The following is a 15,825-nucleotide window of genomic DNA, read 5'->3' as shown; positions in this document are numbered from 1 at the left end:
CACTCCACACCACCCTAGGTTGGACAATGGCTATATGCAAATCAGCCTTGACCCAGTGCCTCATGGGAACAGTCCAGCCCGAACTACCAAGCCATGTCTTTCCTAGACCGAAATCAAGCATCCAAGGACTGGTTTCTGGCTATCAGCCTTCTTCAGCCTGGATAGCTTGACTCCAGTGATGTGGAGTGCCTGGGACTCACGTCTCCACCAAATGTAATTTAAACATCCTCCTGCTTGACTATGTTCTAAGTGAAAGCCATCCTCCCCAGGAAATTGGTCACAGAGGGTAGAAGCATATCGATACAGGTGTTTATTAAAATCACCCACTAAAATAAAACCAGCTCTAGTAATACCCTGGGAATCAAACTCTAAAAGCTGGGCCTGCAGGACAGAATGTGAATTACAATCATTGAGTTGCATTATATAAATTCAAAACCAGAAACTACCACCTGCAGAAAAGGAAACCACCCTTATGCCTATCCTTTGTAGATGGCGTGGCAGGGATGAAAAAATACTTCTAGCCATCTAAAAAGAAGGAGCAGTCAGTCTCCCAGCTCTCCAAATTATAGAAAAAGATTTGAGGTAAGATAGACAATCCAGGTCCAATCTTTTGTTATTTACACCTGCCGCATTCAAAGATGCCAGTCTAAGGACACTAGTAGTATTAATTTGGGCCAGTAATATTTCATTCCCTGCTGTGCCAACAGGGTTGGAATCCTCCATAACACCCGAGGAGCCAGACCCAGAACCGGTGCCCCTAAACTCCTGATAGATGCTTCTCCAGAAAACTAAAACTACAATCCCCAGGGCAAATTGTATCAGGGGAGATTAGAGCCCATGTTCAATATCAGCATATACCAAGGCAAGGGATCCCCCAAAAGTGAGTTCACAAAAACCCTGATTTGCGACCTGGCCATTCTAGAGTGTGTTGTCAGACAAATTCTCTACTGTGGACAAGTGAGTAGGTCAAGTGCCTCTGCACCCAGTGCCTCGAACCTATTACAAGTCTTTAAAAAAAAACTAATTACTTTGGGATTTCTCCCTTATCTATTGCGGGGACAAATGATATTCACAATGGGCCCAGGGAGAGTTGTAACAATAGGTGACCGATATAAATCTTCCAGGGTCTATGTCTGCCAGTCCTTCAGGCTGGCAAGATTCAGGACCGTGGGAGCTACTCCTGAATGGTCAAAATTATTAGCAACACAATCCCCACCATTGTTTTTTGGGTGACGGTCCCACCCAGTCGACCCTTCTGGCCGTGATAAGCCTGTGTAATAGTCTATGACCTTCATTGCCAAGTAAGGACAACCAATTTGTTACTTTATTCCTTAAAGGGTTAATAATTTTCTTTAGTTTGGCGCTTTAGTACAGGAACTCTGGTGAGTACCACTACATAAGTTACCAAGGCAGGTGGAAGATTCAGTAAGCATGCAGTGAAAATGAGCCCTCCTTACTTTTGGTGGTGCCTACCCTTCCCAGTGGGGGTCCAACGACAATCGAGTGAAAGGATCCTTTTTGGTGAAGGGAAGGCTCAGCGGGCTCATTGAAAGCGGGTTCGGGTTGTGTTTAGCTTTCTCTTCAGAACACCTGAGCAAGACTTCAAAACGCCAGGACACTACGTGAATACTCTTCAAAATAGGACGCTACACCCATTTAGAATATCAAGGTACAAGTTAAACAGAGCTCAACACTCATTTCCCAAGTAAAGAGGAATATTTATTACATCAAGTTTCCATATATCAAAATAGCAATAATGCACATGTAAAATAAATGCATATAGTAAATGTTAATACACAAAAATAAACGCATAGAAAGATAACTGCATGTACACAAGAATAAGGTAATTAAAACTTGGAATACATCACTGCTTGCCTGTCTTGCATCATTCTGCCAGCACAACTGGGGAACCTGTCGACAGTCTTGGTGGGAGCTCTCAACCGGGAAACGGTCTATATGCGGTGTGTCCACCCCTAAAGAGAGTTTCTGACAAAACGCCAAGAGGGTCTCCGTCTTTACACTCTTTGCTAACACAGAAAGAGGCTTCTGGAAGCTCCCACTCCCTTATTTAGCACTGTAGATGTTGGCTGCATTCTCTACGTTGAGGTGACTTAATGAAGCTGGCCAGGCTCCGATGAGAGCTGAGGCAGATTTCTTCAATTTTTAGACCTTGGGCTATTCAGCCCATACTGTCCGTTCTAGCAGCTTATCTCTCCTGCTCAGTGAAGTAGGGATGTGGAATTCCTATAGCCCGACTCCCAAGAGTTTGCGTTCAAGGGCAACAAGTTTTCATGTGTATTTTGTCCTTGGGACAAGTAGGCCCAACCCCCTGCAGCACAAACCCTTTGACTGCCAGTTTGCAGTACCACATTATGGATCAGGAAAGGGAACTGTCTGCAGTTAAGGTAATATTGTTGCCCATATGTTAATGCTTTTCAAACTTGTATTTATGGTTCATTCATTAAAAGCCTTTATTAGGTCTCGCCCTGGCGAAAGCGCACTCTTGCCGCGTGAGCTATAGCTGTCGGCTCAGCCGACAACGAGGGGAGACAAGAGCTGCCACGCGCACAGCATTGTCTATGGCAGCGTCGGATTCCGACGCGCGCCTTGGGATTGGGTCGCGCACGTGAGCCTGTGCCAGTGACGGCCTGCAGGACAGTGGTAGTGACATCAGACAAGATTGTAACAAAAGGCAGGGCTGGGAGGGGTGCAGATAGGACATGACGGGAATACAGACAGGAGGGAGGACGGGGGCCAGTGACAGTGGGCATGACTGAGGGGGCAGCTACAGGACCAAAGGCGCCAAGTCGCGCTTTAAAACCCCCCAATATTTACCCACTCATTCATTTATGCCCCGAACTGCACAGAAAGATGGGGTGCGGGTAGTGTTGGCAACGGACCACTCTCACAGTATATTTCGGGGCTCCATCCCCGTTCTCTCTCTCCTGCTTGTAGCGAGACCCCCTTACTTTAAACCTTCCCGGTCTGTTCGATGTTCTAAATATTTTGTCTACTTGGCTGCCATCAAATACACAATCGTCATGCTAATCAGGACTAAATTGTTACTCTGGATTATTATTGTTAAATTGTATGTCTCGCCCCATCTACCCCAAAACCTTTCGGTATTTATATGCCTAACCCATTATTTTATATCGTTTGTGTTCCACCCCAATGTTTTTATATTTTTTATTGCCTGCTGGGGGTTTCAGTATGGGATCATAGTGGGCAGCCCCATTCCTAGAAGGAGATGGTGAATGGTCTTTTCTTTTTGCACGTTATTTATGGTCTGGTGGACGTGGTACAGGTAGGGTTTTTTTATTTATTTATTAGTTTTCACTTTAATATGGCGCAAACTTTACCCACAGGTATCAGAGTGCTTTAAATCAGCATGCTTATAACAAGCAAGACTAGCACTCTATATTACTGCCAACTTTGCTTAGCATAAGCAACAGCTAACCATTCACAAACAATGTTTATATACCAATTGCAAATTAAAGAAAAAAAATGAATGCAAAGCATTGTCATTTACAATGCCAGTAACTCAAACTTTAATGCTGCGAGACCTATTACATTGCAAATGCTTATTATTAGGGTGAGCAGTCTAAGTAAATGTTGTAAGCTCAACCTCACTGGGGACAGTGGTTCCAGTATAAAAATGTGTCCACAGGTTTTCAAAGTTTAGCAATATGAAGCTATGTATAATGCTCCCAGATTGCTCTCTGATTTGATGCAAATATTTGCAGAGGTTTGAAAGCAAGATTGATGATTCTTTGCTTTCAAAATAAAATGTTCATAAAAAAAAAAACAGGAAAAAAACATTTTGCTAAACTACTGTAAACTTTGAGGTACCATTTCTTTGCAGCATCATTTAGTAACATGTGTTGATGCAGGCTAGTATTTCCCAAAAGTATTCATAATGGAAAATCAGTGTAACCAGTTTCAATAAGATTATGGGAAACAAAAATAAACAAGCATTGGCAAAGCCAGTAGGTCTGAAATTGGTGGTCATCTTTTTAATTTAATCAATGTGTGAATTGTTTCGGCATGGTTTTTGTAAACCTTATTGGTGTGGGAGCTGCCGGGCCTTCTCCATTACACCAAATATTGGCAAAAGCAAAACATTTTTGTTGTCTCAAAAAGCACACCCTGCCACAGTAGTTACTGGCACTGAACACAACTACTTTATTTGCAGATATGGTCCTTATGAAAGAGCAGAATGCCGTCACTCACAGTGAAGCCAGCTGATACAGAGAGAGAGAGAGAGAGAGAACGTATTTTAATAAACACAAAAGGTCACGGTCAACGCCAGACCAAATTAGTAAATTAATAAAGAAAGTCTGTAAAGTGCACCCATGGTATAGGTCCTTGCATTAAGTGCAGCTATACAGCTTTCATGAATTCCCAAGAATTTACTGAAGTAGGACAAGAAATAGTACTCCCAGAAAATATTTCTGAACTGCATTTCAGCATGAGCAAATATGCATGTGTTGATTTTCTCATGCGAAAATATGAGTGTTTGCAAGTTCGCTTCCCCTCCAACCACTTTTTTACCAACTCTGGAAGAAGGTTTACGTCTGCCATTGTCAAGAGTAAATTTCCAACATTTCTCAGTATGGGAATGATTAGAAAAGAGTTGTGGAAAACCCTTAAAACAATGCAAGTTAGTAGGTTTGCTTTACTGAAAAGGGCATTCTAACCCTGGATCTGTTGCTTACCACTACTGCAGCCCCAATATTTAGATTTGCGGAAACGTGGCAGCATAAGGGGATTGCAAGTATTCAAACACTACTATGGTATGAGCCCTAGCATAAACAGAGAGGCTATATCAGAGCTTGTATATAATGAGATTTCTGCCATAATTTGTTGCTGCACTACACAGCACCTAAGGCACAAGTAGATTTTGTTACAGGACAAGTAGATTTATGAAGCAACCTTCCCCATGGACAAGTAGATATTTTATTAAATTCCACACCCCTGATGAAGTGAAAAACATAAACATTTCTGTGTGTGCTCAAGTAAGCCCTGCCTGCCTTCGCAGCTGAAAGGCCGGGTCAGACAGAAACAAGATCACCATGGAGTAAATGGTCAATATATGACCTCACAATATGGAATTTCCTGTAGCTTTTCAGGTTGTAAGATGCCACCGGTTCCTGGGTGGATGTCAAGCTAATAGAAGGCACTACAGGCCCACCTTGAGGGGGCGATGTGTGGCTATAGCACCAGACTTGAGCTCCCTCGCAGTCTTAAAACCTGTTTGCCCCACCTGTCCCTGACCTTCAGGAGCAGGGGTCATATTGATCACATTAGGCAACGTCTGAAACGGGTTGGATTTACAAAACTCTATTAAGATATTAAGACTAGCCTCAATTGAGGAAAAGTTATTCAGCCATTGGCCGTACAATTTCCCACCCTGGCTTCAATCATTGACTGCAACAAGGGGACACACTCCCCATTATTATTAATGGATTTAGAAACTGTACTATGGGGCTTGCCTATCCCAGCAGTCTGGCAATTTTGGCCCCCTTATGCCCTAGTCCCAGACCGACCAGTTACAGTTTCTGCCCTTTTACTTTTTTTGCCCTTTGGGGTTGGGGGACCACAGTCCTCAAATAAGTTAATTGACCCAGCCACAACTGCCGGTTGGTGGACTTGAACGGTGACAGTCATGGTGGCTGCTAACTGGGTTGAGCCTAACGCTCCTGGGGCACTAGTCGAAGTGTTGTTGTGGGCTATGATAATAGGGTCATCTAAAATAACAACAGGGTTTACATAACAGGGGTTACAACTGAGGCAGTCGGGACAATACTAATACATAATCTTCTTTTGCAGGTGTAAATTTCGTCATTAATTGCCACCCACCCCCACTTTCGAGGATAGATAGGAAAGGATTGATGATTTAGAAAGTAATTGGCGGTATCCCAATGTCCCAGTAACAGCCCGCCTGCTTGTCCAGCTGTTGGATACTCCTACAACAAAAACAGACCAGAAAATGATTTACGGAAAAGTCAGCCCTGTAGCAAAACAACCTTACTAGGGCATAGAAGTTCTATCTGACCCCAAGGACCAAGAGGGGTGGCCCGGCCTCTGTCCGTCGCTGACAGGCGCAAGATGGGCCCGCCGTGGGCCCAGGCTTCCTGAGTGTGATAAGACCAGCGATATTTAGGTAGCCGTTCCCGTAATACATCAGGGCCTCACAGGCTCAAAAAACTATATGATAGGCAGGAGGTGACAAAGTGTGTCCTACGTGGTTGCTTGGACACCACACTTTGTTGGCAGTGCTGTTAGTACCAGTCTAGTGCTTAGAAGACATGCCTGGGTTTAATCACTGGGTTTTCAAGGGAATGCCAATGCTGATTCGGGCTCAAATGATCTAAGGACAGTCAAACCACAGAACAATCTTTGGAACTCATGCGCCACGCTAAGCAGTTCCACGACACAGTACAGGACGTTTAGGGATTATTCCAGGGGGATACCTTGCAGACAATGCGGCCCTCCCACCCTGTGCAGCAATAGCAGGCCCATGCCTTTTGGGGCAGAGGTTGTGGTGGCGGCAGTAGAGGCTGATCACACGAACAGGGTCAGCTCTCCTTTATTGCTTCCTCTTCTGCTTCAGCGGCTACCAGGTTGCTTTAACTTGCCCTCACAGTCCATACTCAGCTGGCAGGAGGCAGGATACACATTATCTAAATGCTGGTACAAATAAAATGTGCTGATGTCTCCTCACCAGTGGGATTCCCACCTCAAGGTGGCAAGGGGAGTCTTCGATCAGTGGAGCAAACATACCCTGGTTAGATCTGTTTTTCACCATCAAGAATGTTCAGTGTCGAACCTAATGTGCATTGGAGTTTCCTCCATGAAAATCACTGGGAGATGCATTCTATCTGATGAGACCTTGGTCTCTTGTACTCATTCCCACCACTGCTTCTCTTGCCTTGAGTTCAGAGGAAAGTCGATTAAGACGACAAGGTATTCGTGGGAATATATGCTGCTAAAGCAGGTGAGATGTGATATCATTTTCACCTCCTTGTCGTCTTAATCGGCTCTTTCTATATTCCGGTTGCTAAAATTAGGATACACTCTTGTTTATTTAGATTGCACTATTACTTATCGTGACGATCATGGTGATACCAGGTGAGATTTTGAATCTGGTACTTGTTGATGTATCGTATTACCGTTACCGCAGAAGTATTGAAAACCCATTAATTTTGTATCCGCAGGCAGTTTCTTTTATCTTTTTCACAATTCAGGTAAGCGAATTGTGAATGTACATTAGTATAGTTGTCTCTTTCAGAAACATTGTTGACTCCATTGATTTTTGGAAGTATAAGAAGTAGAACAGGTACTTCCCAATAGTGATCCAAGTAATATATAAATGCACATCTAGTTGGCAAATAATAAATTATATGTTGTGTCATGACCACATTTGAAACGAATTATATAATGAGTGTTTAATTGATGTACTGATTTCTACTGTTGTTTTTGTATTGAATTTTACATAGGCTCATAATGGCATCACATAAAAGTGTTTCCTTGTTCTTTTTTGTAACACAGGTACCCCTGATAAAGGGACCTTTGTGAGTCCCGAAATGCATTGGGTTCTTAAGAATTGTAACTGCTGGTAGAATTTATGCTTAAGAAAATAAATGTATCATGGATTCTTGTTGATAAAACACAAAAAGTGTAATATGTGATGAAAATAACATATTAAATGTGTTGATGAAAATCGATAAAATTGTTCTAATGATTTTGAAAATTCTTTTTAAGTTGATGCATGTTGTAGCCCTAGCTGCCAAATTTTGGGGTTAGGCCACTTTCACTGATCAACATAATGCTTAGCAGGCATTAATACAACATAGCACACGTAAACGTTTGATCAGATTCTTTTGATCAATTGAGTGCAACTTCCACCTACATACATTCATTCTGAGAAAAGGGCAAAAAGGAGTCTCTAAAGCCACCCACTCAAACCATCCACTGCTACCAACATTTTTGTGGACGCGTTGTGCCCCTAAGATCATACACCTCTAAAGGATGCTCTCTGGTTGGGTGGATTGAGGATGGTGTTAACCTCAATATTCAGGGGGTATGTGTCCAAAGATAAGGTGCAAATCAGCATAAAAAATATAGTCAAATTAGAAAGAAGTGACTCAGTAATTGAGTTCTAGAGCTGAATTGGGAAAGCTATAAATGTTTATTAAAAAAGTTGAAAAAGCACACTACAAAAATTGTGAAGTGCAGATGCAGTAGATCTCATTTAAATGGATAGAATATTGCCATTAAGCCTCTCAGTAACCGGTACAATGCAGAATAATAGGGAACATCTGAAATAGGTAAGTCCCAAATGTGCAGTGAGATCAGTAAGAAATCAGACAGCATGCCTAGTGCAAAGGAATAGTCTCTGGCTCACTCCCAAAATCAAAGGATATTTCCCCATAGAAGTACACGAAAACTGCGGAATCATTATGGTGTGTGCAAAGAAATACATTATCAACAAATCATAATATGGATTTTTTTATTAATTGTATTGCCTTACCATTTAAGCACTAACCCACTACATGAATATTGATTCAAGCCTAATATCATCCGGAAGTTTCAGAACAAACTAGTTCCAAAAACAATTGTGAATGCATGTAATACGGTGTCCACGTGGAAGATCCTTGGAAAAATGTTATAATAGTGAGCCCATGCTAGAGAGTCTTTGAGAACAGTGTCATTCAGAAATAAACATATGTCTTGCTTGACTATGTGCAGCAGAAATATAAAGCACAAACATGATGAGGCGTCGATTTTGAACAAGATGGCGTTGAGGCCCAGCTGAGGCCTATTTTGCATAAGCCAAGAAAATACACTTTAACAGGTCATGTTGACATTGTTTAAAAAAACAATAGCTCCATGTCCGGGAACACATATGGATTGGATTTTAGATTACTTGCTCAGGACACTATTAACCCGTTTACTGCGGCCCCGATTTTCCCGCAGTGCCGTACTTCCGCAAAACGGGCGGGCCGTGTTGGCCATTGGCCGACGGCAGCAAGATACGGGTTAATAATGCAAATTCTTGATTAATACATAAAAGCTCCCACACCATCAGATCATAGTGAAATGAGCGCCAGTCAGTTAACGCATAGATCTATTATTATGAATGTAGCTCAGGTAAGTATCTATTTTATTAATACTTTGTACGTACCTTAGTTTAATGAATTTATAATAACAAGATAATGAAAAGTTTACTGGTTTTCCAAGTATTCCGTGCTGCTGTAGGTCCGGCGGATGAGGCTTTAACAAGAGGTGGGCGAGCCACTGAAAGCTGAAGCCAGGCTCAAGCCTGAAGCCTGGCTCTCGCTCAGCTCAAGGTCCTTTTGGAACCTCAAGCACATAGTAAGACAAACTTTCATGTTGCTTCTGCCTGTCACTCTCTGCTCTACTCAGGATGTAACGTTACTGCCAGACCTGCTGACTTTGGAACTGGGGAGCCAGGTTAAAGTCTTGGCGACTACCTAACATCCTGTGATTCAGGGCAAATCACTTAATCTGCCCATGCCTGCAAAAAATGAATGTGCCCTTCTGTAACGTAACTGGGGCTAATGTAAAGCACACCAGTACCTTTGGGTCGAGTTTGACCTATATAGAAACTGCTGAAAATGCACATAGAGGAAAAAACAAAGCATGAAGATAAAAAGGTGAGAGAAACTGAAACTAGAAAACCTGCATACATCGTAGCTCCCCTGCTTAATTGGGATTTTAGGCACCTTTTTTATTGCACCCAAACGCCTTTTTCTTCCTAATTGTGTATGAATGCACTTTAAAATACGTCAGTTCAGAATGCCAGCTCTACAAAAAAACTTTGATTTGCTGAATTGTAATGTTGTTCATAATGTTGCGCGCAGATTATAATAAACTGGGGCACAAATAAGGTTCACATGACACCTGTCTTGCCTCTTAGTTTACTAGTGGCACTGTAGTTAGGGCGGGGGCAGGAATGATTCTAAGTGTATGTTTAGAATCTATCACTTTTAACAAGTACTTCTCAGTGCAGTGCTATAATGTGACGGATCAGTGTTAAACGTTCAACATGTTAAATAAATATGCTTTTTCGAATTTTGAAGAGCCTTTTTCATGTTTTACGCGATGTTTGTTGTACGAGTTACATAGCAAACATTACTGGGCTTGGCTCGTTCACGGGCTCCAAGAGCCGAGCCAGACCCTTGGCTCGGCTCTCCCTGTTCATTTGTTGGCTCGCCTACCTCTTGCTTTAACATTAACACTGTATGTTCGTGGGATTTTTGTAGAATTTGCTAATGTGTTTTGCCCTTTCTTTCGATTGTCAATATGTTTTTACAGTTCTTTTTGTATTGCGGAGATAAATGTATGTTTTCTATCCATCTAGATATCCTGGAGGTGCGACAGAAGCCCATCTTGATGTCATAGCAGAGAACTGGCGTTGCCTTGGAACCTTGCTGCCAAGTGCCTCATTACCAGACCTGCGTTGGTTTTCTATGACAGTACTACCACCTAGTGTCAGGAGCACGTACGTGCAGAGAGAAAAGGGAAGTCTTCAAGAATACCAGCCAATCAAAAGTGCCTCTTTATTCTGCAGTCGAAGAGTGTGCGTACCGTGCTTCTCCTCATAGTGTTCTAGGCGAGGACGTAACAAAACGTGAAAAGGGGCTGCGATTAAAAAAAACGACGTAAATGCTTTACGAACAATTTACTAAGATGTTTACTTTGTTACAGAGACAATGAATGCAACGAAATGTACGTAATATGTGCTGACATTTATATATATGCTTTGGTAAGAAATTGACTTAGAGTTTCCAAATGTACCAATGAACTTGATGCTTGATTACTGTACATAGATGAACCCGATATGTACGGTCGCACTCACTTCCGGGGCAGAAGCCGCGTCACAGTTCATTGAGGGTCCCTCAAGACTATTTAAACGGCTGTCCATGTCGCATTTGGTTATGTAATGGTAGCGCACTGCTGCCTTGAGTGAAAGTGATTGTTTTGAGTTCGTGGTTTTTGGAAGAAAACTCTAGAATTAACCTACTAATGCGCTGAGGGTGAATGCTGGTTTGGGTCTCACGGAGATCTCATCGAGCAGACGAAGGCACGGTATCTGAGGGTACACGGAGGGAGCGTTTCTTTATACAGTGTGGTTACAAGCAGGCGCGCTACACCCAAGTATAGCGACTCAACGAAAAGGCTCGACACCCAAATGATTCCGTTTTAGACCAATGTTATCACCAATTAACCACAGCGAAGCGGAAAAGGCAGAAACGATGCTGCAAGATGGCGAAACACTACTGAAAACAGTAATATGCATGAAGGAGACTTGCTTGTGCAGCCGTTCAGCGAGGCTTGCTCTTAGTCTGGGCAATCGCTGGTCTTTTCTGTAAGGTTTGCTCTCCCACGAATGTGAAACCAGGCAAATCTCTAGGGTTGTTACTAGAGCAGTACTAACAGGGTGAGGTCCAGCCTTTGCTCCCTGTCAGGTTATAGTGCAGTGATGAACTGTCATCCAAAGCACTGCATTTGAAGGGTGCATCCTCAGCTACAGCCCTATTCGTAGACCTTTGCAGAGTTGGCTGAACAAGATTTCCAATTCCTCAGATTCCCTACTCTGCACAGACTGTCCGACCACATTGCCTGTTCATTTGTATTCAGACAGGTAGAATGTATCTGCTCTAGGTGAGACCATCCACCAGAGGGAGGGACCAGTGGGCATTGGAACGTCAGCCTGATGAAGCACTAATGCAAGCCTGTATGCCATGCTTTCATGTTCTACTGAGAGCCCATGCATCTGACAGATCGCGTGCAAAGTGTAGGGCAGGACAAAACGCAGGCGCAATCACTGTCTGGTTCAGTTCAAAATGTGACTGCCGCAGGGAAAAGGGCAGGTTGGGGTTTAAAAGAACCTTGTCTGCCTAGTCTTGAAATGTTGCTGAACCTACAACTCTGTATCCCACATTGTTGGGGTGGCACTGCTCTAACATATAGGTTTAAGGTGCTTGCAACAGGGTCCCATTCGGCTCTTGAATCTAATAAAGATAATTTATTCAATGCATTTGTTTTGAAAGAAAGTGTATGGGATAGAGAGTTCAGCTAGGGTTAATTGCTGATAAGTGATCCCTAAAAGATTATACTTGTAATCCAGTATGTGACTCATACTGAAACAAGCACTCACCATGGTCTATTAAACTGTCCTAAACAAGTAACATTTTCAAAAGACGTTTGTGTGTATGAAACCAAAAGGAATGCATGTGACTGAAGTTAGGTGACTTATGACCCATATTTCTATTTTCATTTCAGGTTGAATTTACGTAGAGTAGCTGCTTCTTTAGCTCTGAATAACTAATTCTGAGTTTTGCTACACACAACTCTTGGGAGTTTGTAGCAGGACACTAAAAACAGTATTATGGGATTGTGGGTCAAATTAGAAGAATTAGCCATATGCATAACAGCAATTCTTGGTACGCGGGAGCTGGTGGGTCTGACATTTATAAAATACTTTCAATGGGTTGGGCTCACCAGTTTCAAGGGAATGTTTGAATTGAAATTCTATACACATAAAAATGGAAGCTGTGGGCAAATAAGTTATAGGAGATGGCAGTCGAAGGCAGGTAATACAAATGTATAGTCACAGTAATTTGGGCAGTCCAGCACTCTTGACAGAGTTAAATTGTAACTTTCTGTATTCGATTTCAATCCTTGTCTGCAGTTCGATCAGAGATTGCTGCAGCTCCTGGACTTGGCTGGCGTGCATGCCCGTGGTACTTTAATACTGATGTCTGTGCTTGGCACCAGACATAACCATTCAGCAAAATGGATAGAATGACATTGGGAAGGCTAATTAAGAATAGGAAGTACATTACTGCGTTGGAAGGCAGGAAGCTTCTTCGAATGGTTTATTCTAGCCTTCATTGAGCACTTCAGTAACGGGAGAGTAACAGAGCACTTAAGGAAATATTTCATTGTGCTGCTCACATTGCATCTGACAGTGTAGAGAACAATGTTTATCTGCGCTGGAAGCATTTTCTGATAAGGCGTTTCACACTATAATTTAAGATGCCAAATTTGGTTCATACACCACCGCTTTGCACCAGCTCAGACTAATCCCTTAGACCCATTTGGCGACCCATTTGAAAGTATAATACCAAAGCCCAGCACCAGGGTCAAGCACGCCACTTGAGTTCATTGGGTGCCATCATTGCTGGTCCCTGTTTTAAAAATGTCTCTACAAGTTGTTATACCATATCTCTTGCTTACAGCATGGCCATTACAATATCATGAGTTTACTTCCTTAGGATTGAAGTAGAGGTGAAGAGTGTCCTCTGGCAGCTTTCAAGTCATCTTGTTGGAAAGAGCACTGACATTTTCAGTGGTCCCTTTCATGCAATGTGGCCACATTCGAACAAACAAAAAAAGGATTCTCTAGAAGCACCTATCAGTTTCAGACAACAGTCCTGAGAGTGAAGAAGCCAAAAGAACCAAAATGCCAGACTCTGAATTGTTATGGATAAGAAGGAAGCGTCTGCTTCTTCGAAAAATGTTTGTCGCGCCTTTGCGCCCTATCCTCAAGTCCCTGACCCTCCCCAGCACATTAAGGCGCAGTATAATGTGGCATACCCTTCTTATGAAGGGAGCTTTGAGGTGGCTGCCTACCTCGTCAAGCTTTAATCTGAACTAGGACTTAGGGCGCATAGTAGCTTGGGAGTCAGCGTGCACTGTGGTATTATTTTGTGGGTCTTTAGAGCATATGTGTTCACATTCTGCCTCGGGTACCATGGCCTTTTCGGATACATAGATTTGTGATGGGGGAATGGAATTGGTAGAGCTGTTCTACAAATACTGTGATGTGCTACCAGTGATAGAAGGTGCTACATTATATGGAATCCTTTTAGTCGCTTTGTTACAGTTGAACATTTTTTTGTATGATCATTTCAGTATTTTTGGAGGGAATTAAAATGAAAACACTGCAAAGTTACATTGTGCTTGAAATAAATGGCTTGGGTGGCGGTCCCGATAGTACTGCCTGGACTTCGATAAAAGACAGACAGGCAGGAGGAAGGCTGCCTTGTTTTCTGCCTTGGCTAGTCTCTCACTAGCCCCTGACTGGTTGAGAGGCCGAACAATAGAAAGAACAAGCAGGCTGCGCGCGCCGACTGACCGGAAGAGGCGGAGCGACTGAAGAAGGCTGTCTCGTGTTCTGCTTCGGCTGCCCTTCTGCTCGTGGAAAGAGGCAGTGGGCAGGCTGCACAGCTCTACCGCTATCTGCTTACTCGTCAGAATGGATGCAAGTGTTACTTGGGATCACCTCGCTGCCTCCTGCGCAAGGACTCTGATGTTGTGTGTCGACTGACCCAGGCATATGTACCAAGTGATGTCATCCATGACAGCCCCTAGGTTGATTATTTTGTCTGTAAGATTGAATTTCTGTTGGTGACTGTTGATTCGTTCTCAGCCTATTCCTTTCTGTCGCCGTTTCGTTTTTGAGTTCCCAGTTTTATGTCCGTTTTTTAGGTTTGTTTTATTACTGGCATTGCCTGATTTATTAATCATGTATGTTCCAGAGTGGAGGATGCTATTTTTTTTTTATTTCCTTCTTTTAACTTGTATTGGTCTTTTTTTCTTCTCCTTATATTGTGATGTTTTGTCTGTTTGACTCATTTACCTCCTGTGTCATTTCTGTTTCTTAGGAATTCATCCGATTCTTTAATCTTTTCTTATAGTTCATTCTTTACATTTCTTATCACCTTTTTTCCGTGTGTGTCTGCCACAATCCTCCGTTTCTTTCCTGTTGTGTATCTATGTTAAATAATATGTTCTTTTGTAAAATTGTTTTCAATCATCAGGAAGGAGTGATATTCAAATAAACGTAAGTCTATGTAGATCAACAGCTTCCTTTGCGATTTTGCCATTTGATTTCTGCTGCAGTAAATTTCATGCTGTCGATTTGCGCTAGCCAAAAATCTTTTATTCGTGTCCACGATAACAAACTTAAGTTTTTAGGTCTCGCCTAGCGAACGCAGAGCATGCGCTGCTTCGCCTTGGCGAGACTATTGTTGTCGGTTTGGTGTGCGAAGAGAGACAAATCATGTGCGCGCACGGACAGGCGATGTGCACGCGCATGGCGTCTCCTCTCTGCCTCACACGCTCCCACCGTGCACTTGTTCTCTTCTTCTATCTGTTTCCCTCGGTCTCTGTCATTCTATAAGTCAGTCTCTATTTCTCTGTTTATCTACCCATATCTCTCGTTCTCTCTTTTTCTCTTCCCTCCTGTCTCTCTCGCCCTGTTGTTCTGTCCATCTGTCTGTATTACTCTCCCTCCCATTTCTGTCACTTTACACGCCTGGTTCTCTTCCACTCTCTTTATCTGTATTTATGTCTCCTTCTCCCTGTCTCATTCTCAGTCACTGTCTCTCTTCCTCTCTATTAATCTCTTATATTTCTCCCTGTTTCTCTGACTCACTCTCTCTAGTCCGCTCTCTCTTGTTGTCTCTCTTTTCCCGCTCTCTCTTTATACTAAGGTTCCTTCGCTGCTGCAGGGCAGGAAGGTGAACGGCGCTCACAGCTCAGCTAAGCACAGTACATTTTGCAGAAATAGGCTGGAAAGTGATTCCCCAACCTCAGCACTGACCTTCGCCTGGTGTTGCTGCGGTTCCATTATAATTTATTGTTTCTCAAAGCTTCTTGGGCGGAGCCTCTGTCCACAATCTCTGCAAGGCGGGACTGGCAAAACACTCTTCAGAGGATGATCTTTTGCTGCATCAAAAAATATCCGAATTTTAGAGCACATTTGTCAGGGTGTTTTTAAGGTATTGT

The 15,825-nt window shown here is 42.8% G+C and overlaps 1 protein-coding gene across 1 annotated transcript in view; it reads left to right on the top strand.

Annotated features, from left to right (window-relative positions):
• KIAA0930 (KIAA0930 ortholog) overlaps positions 1-14,891 on the top strand; it is a 615,380-nt gene extending 600,489 nt beyond the window's left edge. Inside the window, exon 10 of the mRNA XM_086952743.1 lies at positions 10,388-14,891. Coding sequence (XP_086808869.1) covers positions 10,388-10,428 — 41 coding nt within the window. The 3' untranslated portion in view covers positions 10,429-14,891. The remainder of the gene's footprint in view (positions 1-10,387) is intronic.
• The last annotated feature ends 934 nt before the right edge of the window (positions 14,892-15,825 follow it).

Source organism: Lissotriton vulgaris, chromosome 1_2 (assembly GCF_964263255.1).
Source record: "Lissotriton vulgaris chromosome 1_2, aLisVul1.2, whole genome shotgun sequence".
NCBI lineage: Eukaryota > Metazoa > Chordata > Amphibia > Caudata > Salamandridae > Lissotriton > Lissotriton vulgaris.
Note: the sequence above shows the minus strand (reverse complement) of the source record. Positions and strands in the feature narration are given on the sequence as shown.